The sequence below is a fragment of the Apaloderma vittatum genome, unplaced genomic scaffold, assembly GCF_000703405.1.
Source record: "Apaloderma vittatum isolate BGI_N311 unplaced genomic scaffold, ASM70340v1 scaffold2534, whole genome shotgun sequence".
NCBI lineage: Eukaryota > Metazoa > Chordata > Aves > Trogoniformes > Trogonidae > Apaloderma > Apaloderma vittatum.
This window is the reverse complement of record NW_009713048.1, coordinates 68,789-82,581: the sequence shown is the minus strand read 5'-3', so window position 1 is coordinate 82,581 and position 13,793 is coordinate 68,789. Positions and strand designations below refer to the sequence as shown.

At 40.9% G+C, this 13,793-nt stretch overlaps 1 protein-coding gene across 1 annotated transcript in view; it reads right to left on the bottom strand.

Moving 5' to 3' along the window:
* Nucleotides 1–13,793, bottom strand: part of RB1 (retinoblastoma 1) — a 73,748-nt gene that overhangs the window by 2,990 nt on the left and 56,965 nt on the right. The window contains exons 16-22 of the mRNA XM_009868207.1: nt 4,683–4,801; nt 4,115–4,260; nt 3,499–3,644; nt 2,835–2,939; nt 2,095–2,208; nt 1,837–2,003; nt 863–893 (exon numbers count right to left, since the gene is read on the bottom strand). Coding sequence (XP_009866509.1) covers nt 863–893; nt 1,837–2,003; nt 2,095–2,208; nt 2,835–2,939; nt 3,499–3,644; nt 4,115–4,260; nt 4,683–4,801 — 828 coding nt within the window. The remainder of the gene's footprint in view (nt 1–862; nt 894–1,836; nt 2,004–2,094; nt 2,209–2,834; nt 2,940–3,498; nt 3,645–4,114; nt 4,261–4,682; nt 4,802–13,793) is intronic.

The following is a 13,793-nucleotide window of genomic DNA, read 5'->3' as shown; positions in this document are numbered from 1 at the left end:
GAAAGAATTATCAATAAGTCCTGAAACTACTCAAACGTCCTGGATCATCTACTAAAAAAATCAGGAGTTCTAAACTTCTGCAGTTCAAGAACCCTATTTTCTGTCAAAGCAACTAAAATAAAATGAAAAACGCATTAGAAGTGAGGTCTGGATATTTGAAGGGAGTTAACAAAACATCTCTGTAATCTTTGATGGGTTTTCACTGGGACAGAGGTAATTTTCTTCCTAGTAGCTGGTACAGTGCTGTGTTATGAACTTAGAATAATGTTGATAGTAACTATCACTGCGTTAAGGAGGGCTTATGCTAAGTCAGAAATTTATCAGTTTCCCGCGCTCTGCCAGGAGAAGGTGCACAAGAAGCTGGGAGGGAAAACGGCCAGGCCAGCTGATCCGAAGCAGCCAAAGGGATATTTCACACGACAGGATGTCAGGCCCAGTATATGAACTGTGAGGGAATTGGCTGGGAGGGTGGAATCACAGCTTGGGCATCAGTCAGCAGGCAGTGAGCAATGGCACTGTGCATCACTTTGCTTGAGTTCTATTTCTTTTTAATTCATCATCATCATTGTTATTATTAGGACTATATTTTACTTTATTTATTAAACCATTCTTATGTCAACCCATGAGTTTTACTTTTTTTTTTTCAGATTCTCCTCCCCATCCCCCTGTTGGTTGGCGGAAAGTGGCTGGGCGGTGCTTTGTTGCTGGCTGGGCCTAAATCACAACGCAGATCCCATGAAACACTGCGTTAAATTCGAAATGTTCACTGGCCAGTTCTACAGGTGTCAGCAGGTTATCTCATTCCTCCAGAAGTTACAGGCATTCAAGATCAAACATTTAAAAAAAAAATGTTAAAACTCACCCCAAATGATTCACCAATTGACACCAAAATTCTGCCAAATGAAGAGAAGCGTGTAACATTAAGCCACATTTAAGAATGACAGAAACACTCACTGATTTGCATAGATTAGCATAAGACATCAACTTTTGTACACGGTGGGCCAGGTGTGATGAGAATTGGTTAATCTTAGTTTGAAGAACCCACAGGAGACTTGCATGTTTGCTGTCATCCAGGTCTGCTAAGAGCCACTGACCAGCAGCGTGAAATGTTCTGCTCAGTCAACTAAATACTCTAGACCATTTTATTCTGAAGGATTTTCTTTTTTAAAAAGTCTGCAAAGGTTATCTGTGTTTTTCAGGACTGTGATCCAGTGTCAAAGCAGATAACATTTAAGCAACTAGGCCAGAAAACCTCTCTTGGATGAAAGTATTCTTAAACAAAAACCCTTCAGCCTCCTAGAGCACACTGACTCAATCAAAACAGAAAAGTGCTGAGAGATGAATTCCAAATACAGGACACGAACTTTTAACAAGAAAATATATAACAACCACAGACTAATGAATCATAGAATGGTTTGGGTTGGAAGGGACCTTAAAGATCACCTAGTTCCAACCCCCCTGCCATGGGCAGGGACATCCCCCACTAGATCAGGCTACTCAGAGCCCCATCCAGCCTGGCCTTAAAAACTTCCAGGGATGGGGCTTCCACCCCCTCTCTGGGCAACCTGTGCCAGTGTCTCACCACCCTCATGGGGAAGAACTTCTTCCTAACGTCCAATCTGAACCGATCCATCTCTAGCTTAAACCATTCCCTCTAGCCCTATCACTACGTGACATCCTAAAAAGCCCCTCACCAGCTTTCTTGTAGCCCCCTTGAGATACAGGAAGGCCACAAAAAGGTCTGACAAACTGGACACCACAGTTTTCTAATTTGCTTCCATTAAAATCCCTAAATTGCCTTTAATTTCATCAAAGAAATGCTTGTCAGCAACCTACCTAGACCTTGGAGTCATCTTCGTTGGGGACTGAAACCCATCGGAGAATTTGTACGGGCTCTTCAAGGGCGAGATGTAGATGTTATTGCCAGCAGGGACACGCCGAGGAGAGTTAGAAAACTGGTAAGGGCTGCGAGGAATGTGTGGGATAGGTGACAGAGTGGGAGGCTATAGAAATAATAAAATAATCATAAGGGTTTATTGTCTATATATTCCTGTTCTGTTAAATAATTAATACTGAACACAGCTAACAGCTTACCCTGTTGGAGGCATACTGCAAAATGTTTGTTTTCAGCTTCTGCATAAAGACTAAGTTGTAGAAGACTATAATGGAGTCGTACTGTTCTTCCCTGATAAGAACACGCTTGAAAGTCTACATAGGGTGAGAAGAATCACACACGGTGAGAATTAAAAATAAAGGATGACAGTTTTACATTAGAAAAACTCAGAAGGTCAGTAATAAAAAAACTGTGTTAGCTAAGAGCTAAGACGGTGAAACTAATTGGTGTCACTGTAACTAATGTTTAGAACGGTTCTGAATTGTTTAGAAGTTTTCTAAATTGTTCTAAATTGTTGGCTTCTACAGTTACCTGCTCATCCCCCTTCAATGCTCAGTGGAAGTTTAGTAACTTCTAAGAGAACTTGGGTTGCTTTTGAAAATCATCTCAGCAGTACATCTGAATCGTTCATAAAGTCTCCAGATAGAATCATCCCCATCCCCATCATCACCCATTATTTAGTATCTTGTAGTAAAAAAATTGGAATTAAGTTTGTTTTCTGAGGAGAGTTACCAAACTATTGGTGTAAGATGCCTAAAGAAACATTTGGTGTTAGAGCTGTTTTTCTTCTTCACCAAATGGAGATGCCGTGAAGCACAAGTTTTATTTTGTGTGTTCAAGTGTAATTTGTTTGTTGTTTTTTTTGTTGTTGTTTTAGATAAAGAGAAACAATTAGTTTGCAACATTTTTATGGAGTGATAAAATTAAAGCATTTCCATACCTCTTGATTTGTGTTGGGAAGCTCCTTGTATGCCGAAACTATTGTCTTAAATCTAAGATCTATATTCTTTACTTTGCATATTCCATACATGGAACACATCATGATCTATTAAAAAAGAGACAAGTGGAAATGCAGAAAATTAATTCAGCTTCATTTCAAGTTAAGAAATCACTTGATGAGTTTTCTATTACTAATTGTGCTCTGTAAACTAGCATGCAAGTCAACTTCATAAGAACTTCCAAAATACAAAGGCAACTACTGTTCCCTCCACTTCTGTATGACAATCAACTAATTAGAGCTGATAATACCTTTTCAAACTCATTTCACACGCTGCAATTTTAGGGTACAAAAGCAAAACATTTATCAGCCACACATGTTGTCTTCCCAAAGAAAAATGGTATTTTCTTATGCAAATTATTAGAAAATATGGTGTGTCTTTATTATTTAGAAAATAGCTGGAAAAGGTATTTGAAGATCCCATAGTAAATAAGTGTCAGTACTTAAAAAAAATGACAGACTTTGCTCTAAATTAATTTCTCCTTTGAGTGATCAACAGAAAAAAAAAACTCAGATTGCAATTTCTAATGGCTAAAGAACGTATAAGGAACATTCTGTTCAGACAAGTCTTTTTTAAACTTTTAAAACCTTTTTTTGTTAATGTTACCTGGTCCAAGTGCCTGTCTCTCATAAGTTCATACTCGTTTTGCAGCGTGTGCTGGAAGAGGGTCCAGATCAAGGGTTCCAGGTCAGGATGTTCGGGGAGAAGTCGAAAGAACAGGGTACGCAGTCGAAGATAGGCCAGCAGATACACTTCAGAAACAGAGAAGAACAATAAACGGAAATTTTAATAGTAGGGGTACACGAAATAGAAGGAACGTGACGGAGGATGGAGAGCAAGTAAACGGTTACCATCTCCCACCACTAGAGATACGAGCCATCAAATGAAGGTAGTAGAAGCCAGGTTCAAAATAAAAGTAGCAGATTCCTCCTACAGCAGGCAGTGGGCACCTGAAGCCCACACCAAAGCGCTGCACACGCACGTCTATGTTGATTCAAAAAGAGTCTGAAAACACATTTGGAACACGAATCTGCTGAGAGCTACTAAGGTGACAACGTGCTGGCACCGTCTTTCTGCTCCTTCCAGAGGCCAGCTGAGGGTTTGCACAGTGTTTACTGCAGATTCTATCATAATCTTTTAAGAGATGTTGAGGTCCAAAATCCAAAAAGGAAAAATAAGAAGAGGTAATTTTGCAATTTCAGCAAGTACAGAAGTAATGCACCTTTTTTGTAGAACAGGGAGAGGGAGGTAGATTTCTGCAGTTTCTGTGCTTGAGGGGTCGCAGTTGGCTGAGCATCTGGAGCGGAAGTAGCACCTACAGAAGGTCCGGATCCTTTCTTCTTCGGAGATCTCACAGGAGAAAGATAGCTGGAGATCCAACATATATTAAGCACTTAACATCACAGGAAAAGGGAACAATTTTATATGAATAATACTTGTAGGAGTTTTTCCCTCTTCCCCCATTAGAAGCAGTTAACTGCTTCTGTAACCCCATATCCGGAATTAAAAAATCAGGTTACTGATTAAACACCTGATAATGGGACTTATTTATCCCTTGGCACATAAAATAACAATTTGTAATTGCGAGTTTGATAGAGCTTGCAGAAAAATATTTCAGAATTTCATTTAGCTTAGATTTATGTATATAATAAGCAGCAGCAAATAAGACAGTTCAACACAACCTAAGCACCAAGCCTAACAAGTAGAAAAACAGAATGCAAGTGGATTGAAATACTAAGGGAAATATTAACTTCACATTTCACAAGACCCCAAGCAAGTGCATCACTTACAGGTCTGCTGCAGTGTGGTTATGCTGGAGAGACAGATTGAGAGTGGAAGTGGGCTCAGGCTGATCAGTTTGGCCTTCTCGTTCTTTTGACTGCTTGATAAGATCAAACAGAGGTGATCCCTACAAAAATGACAGTAACAGTACATTCTACTGAGAAGAGGCAACCGCACTGGATGGATTTTGTTCCTTCTCAAAAAATGACCCCCAAAATATGATCCTAAACAGAACATTAATGCTTTGGAATACTTCAGAACACTCATATTCTGCCAGATAACTTTTAACTATTAAATGCACCAAACAATCTTTCTGTTTCACTAAGAGTCCATTAGATTTAGGCTAACTGCAGAGTTGAGATAGAGCTCTATTCTAGAGTGTCTTCCCACTTTCTGTTAAATAGCCATTGCTGAAAAGAAAAGCAAATAACACCAGAATATACAAAAAAGGTCATATTTTTTAAAACAAACAAACAAACAAGCGGCACACCGACACAAAAAAAAAGTATCCCTTTTGACAATAATTAAAAGTTACTGCTGTACCTGGTGTCAATCCATTTCTGCTACATCATCTACCCAGTATTTTATATGACATTATATAAATCATGGTCATAACTCTTCCTACTGCACTGGGGACTATTTCGATCTCTGCAGTGTCACATTCCAGAGCTACCTCTGACAAGAGTTACCATCTCTCTGGATGCATTAACTCTTCATCCTCATGCCCAAAAGCCACAAAAACCATTTTGATTTTGGGTCAGTTATCGGAACTTTAGGCAAGGCAGCTGGAATAAGTTGGAACTTATTAAAAGCCTGAGGTAGGAGGCCACACAGAGATGAACAGAGAAGGATCTGGCTGAAGCAACATTAGTACCACTGCTGATGTCGCTAATACCCAGGAGTCTTGCAGAAACAAAATCTCAGGCTTCTGCTGTGCCATGTACAGAGTAAAATTATGATGAGACTACATGGGAAAATATTTTGTATTTATAATTAATTTTGAAAACGCAACGTTGCTGGCTTCTGCTCTTTCCTTTAAACAGGAGATTCACTCTTGACGACAAAGTTGCCTTCCAGCAGTGCAGCACCAGAACTCCAGAAACAACCGAAGAACATCTGATTAGCAAATATCTGCCTTCCTGGGTGGAAAGCAGTGTCCATAAGAATGGGACTGAACTGGGCAAACCCAGACATTCAGTATTTTCCTCTAAATGATGCTTCGAAAGACAGGTGTAAAATCAATCAGCTCGATGCTTTGTATGTAACACATCATCCAACTGTCCAAGGTCTATTTGATCCTAGAAATGGATGTTACTAATATTAAAATATGATGGGACAGATGACAAATCTGTAGCTACAATAACAAACAGCAGCATGGCACATACATAAAGCAAGCTGCCTCACCTGGCTACAGTAATAAGAAAAGGTCTAGTAAAACTAGACTAGATTTACTAGAATGAAAACTAGCTTTAAGACTTTCCTCATTTAGCCTTACTTCTAGGAAAAGAACACTTCTCAAGTGCATCAACTAAAAATTCGGAGCAGCGTGAGTGACTTGAGATTTATCATTTTTCACGTTGCATAATTTTTAAATTATGATTTTGGCAATACTGAAGCTGTCCCATCCATAACAGAAAAACATCAGTGACTGACTCATAACCACATAGTTATTTCTCCATCATTTCTCAATCAGATCAGCTCTTGGGCTGGTTTGCATCATCTTTCCCTGTACTTTGGAGCACACACACTTCTCACTTGCTTCTTTCAGCGCTGCCCTTGCTGGAAATGCAGACATGACCTTCTCCATTTCTCATTTTTCTGTCCAAGTGGCTTCTTTCTTTCTATTATTCCCATCAAGGTTTCACTATGCTCTGAAGAACCCAAGATTCTTCCCCAGAATAATCACTAACTCATTGCAGAAAAATCTCTTGGTTCCTTGACCAAGAGTGAATCTTGCTTCATTTATTTCACAGTTTAGCTATTAATAACTGGTAAAGTACTGTTTTTTAATGAAACATCAGTAGGAGGACAAGGAGTGGATAACGGGGAATGATAGATTGAGAAACATAAGCAAGAGTTACTATTTTTGAAGTCAGCACTCGAGACCAGCACTACCATGTCCTCTCTCAACCCTGCTCCAATTTTCACTATACAGAGTGTGAGTTCATTAGATAAGGCGAGGGGAGTCACAGCAGCTTGCTGCCTATGGAAGGGACCTGTCTACTTTTGCATCATTTCCACTCCTCTTCTACTTGCCAGCCTTGACGATCAGTCAACCTCCATAGAAGTCAATTTGATGCACTAAACCAGCAGGAAGTGAACAGAAAAAGCAAACCCAGATTTAAGCCAGCAGAGCCAGAAGAAGTATTAAGAAAAGACAGGGCAGCAACACCACCAAGGTTGGCAGCAAAGCAGGAAAGAGCAGAAAACAGGGAGTATAAGATCATGGAATGTTTGGGTTGGAAGGGACCTTAAAGATCATCTAGTTCCAGTACCCCTGTCACAGGCAGGGACACCTTCCACTACCCCAGGTTGCTCAAAGCCCCATTCAACCTGGCCTTGAACACTTTGAAGGGGGCAACCACAGCTTCTCTGGGCAACCCACTCCAGCGTTTCACCACCCTCACAGTCTAAATCTACCCTCCTTTAGTTTAAAACCATTACCTTCCCTATCACAACAGGCCCTTCTCAAAAGGTTGTCCCCATCTGTCTTACAGGTCCTCTTTAAGTACTGAAAGGCCACAAAATGTCCCACAGTTACTAATAACAACCTGTTCCATCAGCTGCGAAACTTTACCCTACCGCTGCCTTCCAGCAATTAGATGAACCACAGTTAGCAAGAGGATTTCTTTGTGTAGAAACATCTACTTAGAGACTGCATAGCAAGATGCAGTGAGTCCAACACATCTTTATTGGCTCTTGCAAATAGTAACCAATGCTGTGGTTAAAAACATGGAAAGATAAAGTGGAGTGTTGTCACTTGGCTGGACCCCAGCAGCGCAGACCAGCCACCATCAGCAATGGAGGGATGTGAGAGAGCAATGATTCAACACATGCCCCCTCAGGCAAACCACGGTCCTGTCGCCCACTCTAACTGCAGAGATTTTGACAGCGCTGTGGCTGCACCAGGAGCATAAAGGTATTTACAGAGCTGGTGAAATTTAAGGTTCTGCCATCACAATTTCCATCTCACAGCTGAGAGGATTTTAGACAAAGCCAGCCGCGCTTTTTCCTCAAGGATCCCTACTAAGCTCTCCAGCAAGTTTCCAAATGTCTGGCCACGCAGCTGTAGAAGCAGATGTCACACTGACAAGACTGGTGCCTCACAAAAAACCCCCAAGTTATGCCATAACATAGAAATATACAGTTTTCTCAAATGCATCTATCCCTCTGCCCCACTCCTGCAAAACTGATGGGTTTAATTATAACCTTGTTCTTTTTATTCAAGCATGGAAAAGATCTCTATTCACTGAATGTGAAGCGTGATTTGCAATTTGCAGGGATTTTTCAGGCTTACCAGGGCAAACTCTATTTGGTTTTAGTCCCACTACTTGGTATTCAACAACTTACCTCTCGCTGGAATGACTGAAGTATAATGTCATTAACCAGACAATTACCAGCGCTTTAAGTAATAGTCACAAAAGAACTTTAACCCCTGGGTGCAGCTTTATCAAACAGGAACGTTTATCAGTAACTTGTTTCTAAAGCAACATCGTTCACACTATCTTTTACAAATTTTATATTGCTTTTTAAAGCTTTTAAGCAGCACTTCAGGTCAACAGGTCACCTCCAATGTATTCCTTTCGCACGAAAGGAGTTTTGCGGTTTTTACTTTAATTTAATGCTCAGTAAGTGATTAATGTCACTAGATGCAGCCACAGAATAAATTTTACTAATTAAAGGAAAAGCTGCTTTTCATTTGAGACTTCCCTGTGATGGCTAGAGAAGCCCCATTTTATTAGTGCAAAGAGGGAGGAAGCAATTAAGGCTTAAAATTTCCCAGGGTCAAACGGCTACTGGCATCAGAATGAAGAATCAGACTGAAATTTGACTCAGTCCCCTCTCGTGCTACCCCGGGCCAACTTTAACTCTGCAACGTCAAACTCGGTGAATTGAGACTTTGTTAAGTGAGCCTTGGCAGGATGTTTCCCTGCAGCAACACCTGCCCGGCAAGCATCTGCGGTGATCTTTCCCAATCTGAAAGCCCCTTTTATGGACAAAACAGGCAGATTTTCTTGTTGGCTGATCTTTATTTGGCTATGGCGAAACTGCAGGACACACAGGTGTTTCCCAGCTTCCTGCTCTGTCCCAACAACATGTTTAACTGGACTTTGGTTTTCATTAAAAGATTAAACTAAAGACCTAAATCCTTGAATATGGGGAATAGCTAGCCTGGGGTTTGGGTGGAGTCCACTGACTACAGAAGAACTGCCCAAGCAGCTTTACTCTCAGCACTGCTCATTATCAGTCTGCAGTATTTTAAAAACTGTTTTCTATTGCTTTTTATCTTTTTATTCTTTATTATAACTTCCTAAACAATTTTCACATTTTAATTATTTGTCCCACACAGAATCACAGAATGTCAGGGGTTGGAAGGGACCTCAAAAGATCATCTAGTCCAGCCCCTCTGTCAGAGCAGGATCACCTACAGTAGATCCACAATAAATTTTAAAGAAATGTTTATCACTAAACTACGTGTATTTCTCAATGTCAAAACTCTCTCAGGTTTTTCATTGCTGGGGTTTTTTGGGTTGTTTTATTGTTGTTTGGGGCGGGGGGGGGGGTTTTTTTTACTCAACACCTCCTCGAATTACTGAACCAGTCAATCCAATACAGAACATTAAGAAATGTTCTTCTTTGTAATATGCTAAAAGGTGGCCATGATTTTGCAAGGCAAAACAAAGCTAATTTACAATTGACAGCTCTGGACTAGAAGCTCAAGGACTAGACTGGCATAAGCTATTTCCACTCCTCTTTCCCATGACAGAATTGCACGCCCAGACAGTTGTCTTCTGCTTGCAATTCTATTTTCAGACGAAAATCAGTATTCAGACTTCCAAAATAATTTAGGCCTGCCAAACCAAAATATACTTCAGAGTCTAAATTTAAATAGTATTTACCATGAAAAAACAGTAAGGTTAAGGACAGTGTTTTAATTTTAAACATGAGTTTAAACACGTGCTATACAAATTATGATCCTATTAAGGTTTGTTCTTACGAAATTTATAAATAAAAATATTAACAACTGCAGTGTTAATGGTTTAATTAATGTAAGAATACTGTCAGATCTGCTTTTAATTTCCTTAGAGCAAATGTATGTTTACTACAATTCCTATTCCTACCTTACTGACCTCCAGCATTTAAAAATCAAGTAATGCTATCATCAAGCTTTGTGAGGTTTTCCTTTTATCTAAATGCATAGTAAGAAAGGAGTTCAAATCTCTTCAGTCAGAGAAAGAAAGTCAGGTCACCACAGTGAGGAATATGCATCTTAAACTTGTGTTGCTCTAAATAATGCTACAAATCCATTCTCTCTGCAATTTTGCAATAATCTCGTCTTCCTCAAGAGCATCTGGAGAGACGTGGCAAATCCCGGCGAAATTCAGAAATTCTTTCAGAACAATCAACACCACAATTTTCAACCCCTCTACTCCCAAAATTGCTCTTCACTACACGGTTTCATATTACTGAATTATTACGTTACACAGGGTGTCTCAGCAAAGTCACTCACTGCAGGATACAGAAGCCTCATCAAAATATGCTTCCTGATAATGAAGAAGGATGTATGTGAGAACAGTCATCAAGCTTCAGAGAGACCCACTACACATGTGACTTCCCCAGAAGTTACACGACGTTGCGGGGACAGATGAAACAAAACTTCAAGAAGCATAGCGCAGCAAGACAAACCATTGGCAGGCAAAAATAAGATATTTGAAGTGATAGGCAGCTTTTAGAAACAGCAGCAATGATGTCAAGCTAAGTTAAAAAATGAGACAAATTTAAAAATGACTCAGGGATTCCAGCAACTTCTTTTTTTTTTTCCCTCGAGTTTCTAAGTTTTAAGTTTTAACATAAAGATGATAGGCCTTCTGTGTTAAGATAGTGACTAATACTATTGGTATGTTCAAAAATATTACACAGACTAACGATAATGCTCAGCAAACAAGGAAGCTACTGACACTGTTACTGCTTTGTAGCTCTGCAAATCAATCAGCAGTTGAATATTGAAGAGAAGAATGAACCACTGTAATCAGGACTGTTCCATTCTGCCAAGCCTGTGAGACTACCTTTTAAAAATCACTTTGAAAGAATTTTGGAAGACAGTCTACAAGCAGAACTACAACCAAACCCTCTTGTGTCAGCAGAGTTGAATATCTGGTGCAGGGAACTGAGGTTTTGTGGTTGTTGTTTTTAGTTAGTTGGAGGTTTCTTGTTTTTTGTAAGAACATTTGGCAGGGGAAGCCTTAGTTTTACATGAAGAGCAGCTCCCGTACACAGTTCACTTTATGGCAACGCACATGTCTGTGTTTTGTCAAATGAAGAGACAGAAACTGTGACACCAAACACCATCTTTCAGTGCCAGTCCCAGGGCAGAGAAATGGGAAGTCATGCCTCACAAATTCCCAGGTTTCTCCTCTAAAGAAGTCAGCACATCTTTGAACGGAGTGATCATAGAATTACAGAATGTCAGGGGTAGGAAGGAATCTTTGGAAATCATTTAGTCGAACCCCCCTGCCAGAGCAGGATCATCTTGAGCAGGTCACACAGGAATGTGCCCAGGTGGGTGTGGAACATCTCCAGAGATGGAGACTCCACAACCTCTCTGGGCAGCCTGTCCCAGTGCTCTGTCACCCTCACAGTGAAGAAGTATTTCCTTACATTTAGGTTGAACCTTCTCTTTTCCAGTTTGTGACCACTGGCCCTTGTCCTGTCACTGGACACCACTGAGAAGTCTGGCCCCATCCTCCTCACAACCATCCTTTAGAGATTTATAAGCATTGATGAGATTCCCCCTCAGCCTCCTCTTCCCTAAGCTAAAGAGACCCAGCTCTCCCAGTCTTTCCTTGCACGGGAGATGCTCCAGCCCTCTCATCATGTTAGTGGCCCTGTGCTGGACTCTCTCCTTGTCCTTCCTGAACTGGGGAGCCCAGAACTGGATGCAGTACTCCAGATGGGACCTCACCAGGGTAGAGTAGAGGAGGAGGATGACCTCCCGCAACCTGCTGGCCACACTCTTCTTGATGCATCCCAGGATGCCACTGGCCTTCTTGGCCATGAGGGCACAACGAGTCAGCCTGTTGTCCACCAGGACTCCCAGGTCCTTCTCCCCAGAGCTGCTCTCCAACAGGCCAGCCCCCAACCTGTGCTGACACATGGGGCTGTTCCTCCCCAAATGCAGGACTTTACACTTGCCCTTACTGAATTTCATTACGTTTCTCCCTGCTCAGCTCTCCAATCTGGTCCAGGTCACGCTGGATGGCAGCGCAGCCTTCTGGCACGTCAGCCACCCTCTCAATTTTGTATCATCAGCAAACTTGGATGAACATATTGAATAGGGCTTGGACTCAGTACCAACCCCTGGGGAACACCGCTTGTTACAGGCCTCCAACTAGACTCTGCCCCACTGACCACAGCTCTCTGAGCTCTGTCCTCCAGCCAGTTCCAAATCCACCTCGCGGCCCAATCATCCAATCCACACTTGCTAAACCGGGCTGTGAGAATGCAGTGGGAGACAATGTCAAAAGCCTTGCTGAAGTTGAGGTTGACCACATCCACTGTCCTCCCCTCATCTATCCATCTAGTCACACCACCGTAAAAGGCTATCAACACTGGTCAAGCATCTCCACATCTTCAGATGAGGGGCTCTGTGTGAGGCTCTTTAACGAAAGTGCTGCCATAAGGCAGGTGGGAATGCGGTTACTGGCTAAATGACAGATATTGAAAGTATGAATAAATGGTCAATTTTCACAGTGGAGAGAGGTTATTAGTGAAATCTCATGCTCTCTGCTGGGATCACTGCTTTTTAACATTCACAAGTGACAGGGAAATGTTGCAGGAGCATCGAAGAGAAGGCTGCTAGAAGCACAAAATTATTCAGTTTTAGAGAAAACAAACTCACTGCAAAAAGATCTCATGACTTTCAATGACTAGATGGTAGAACAGCTACAATAGTCAGTGATGATAAAAGCAACATAATGAACAGAGGAAAATTACTTTAACTTTACATTTTTAATTTTAAAAAAATATATTTAGAGTTAGCATGAGTAATCCTGAAAACACTGACTCAATGCTTAAAAGCCAAAGCTTGAAGAACTATAATTATTAGCAAAATAATAAAACCGTGTTATCATTATGCCAGTATAGAAGCCCACAGACTACCAGAGTGACCAAACCACATTATCGGGCAATAGGACTGAAAGCCAAACCCAACTACTTTATTGCACAGCCCAAGTGCTCAGCTGCAGAAGTAACAGCTACAAAACATCAATGTGGAAAATCCACTTTGATTCAAAGGATAACTGCATGCACAGGTCCACAAAGCACTACAGAATACAATAATCCTTACCAGGATTTTTTTTTTCCTGAACATTATCCAAGAAAATAGCACTGTAGGCTTATCCTCCATGTTTTTTTCCTCCCAATTCAATTGCTATGAGCCTCTTTCAGATGGATCTGAGATCTGCACAGAAACAATCTATCTCTGAAGTAGTTGGTACGTTTATCATCTAACTTCCCAGTGTAACCAGGCTTCAATATGACTAATTCTTGGACAAATCTTATTTCTCGAGATTTTTAGGTGAAAGCCAAAGGTCTCAAAGACAAATTGAACTGATACTAGATTTTCCCCCTCTCCGCGCAAGAAACTGTATGCAATACGTACTTGAAGTGAACCATCTGACTGTCAGAAATCGTATCAGAGAGCTGCAAAACGTCCTGCCAAAAATCTTGAGGCTGAGAATTATAGCAACGACCTTAAACTGTGAAAGCATTACAGAGTGCAAAGACCGTTACAGGAAGTAGAGAAGTGATGCTTTAAAGGACCATTATGTTAACCAAGATCACATAGTGCTAAGAACAACACTTGTATAGTTCTTTCCATATATGAAAAATTATTACAC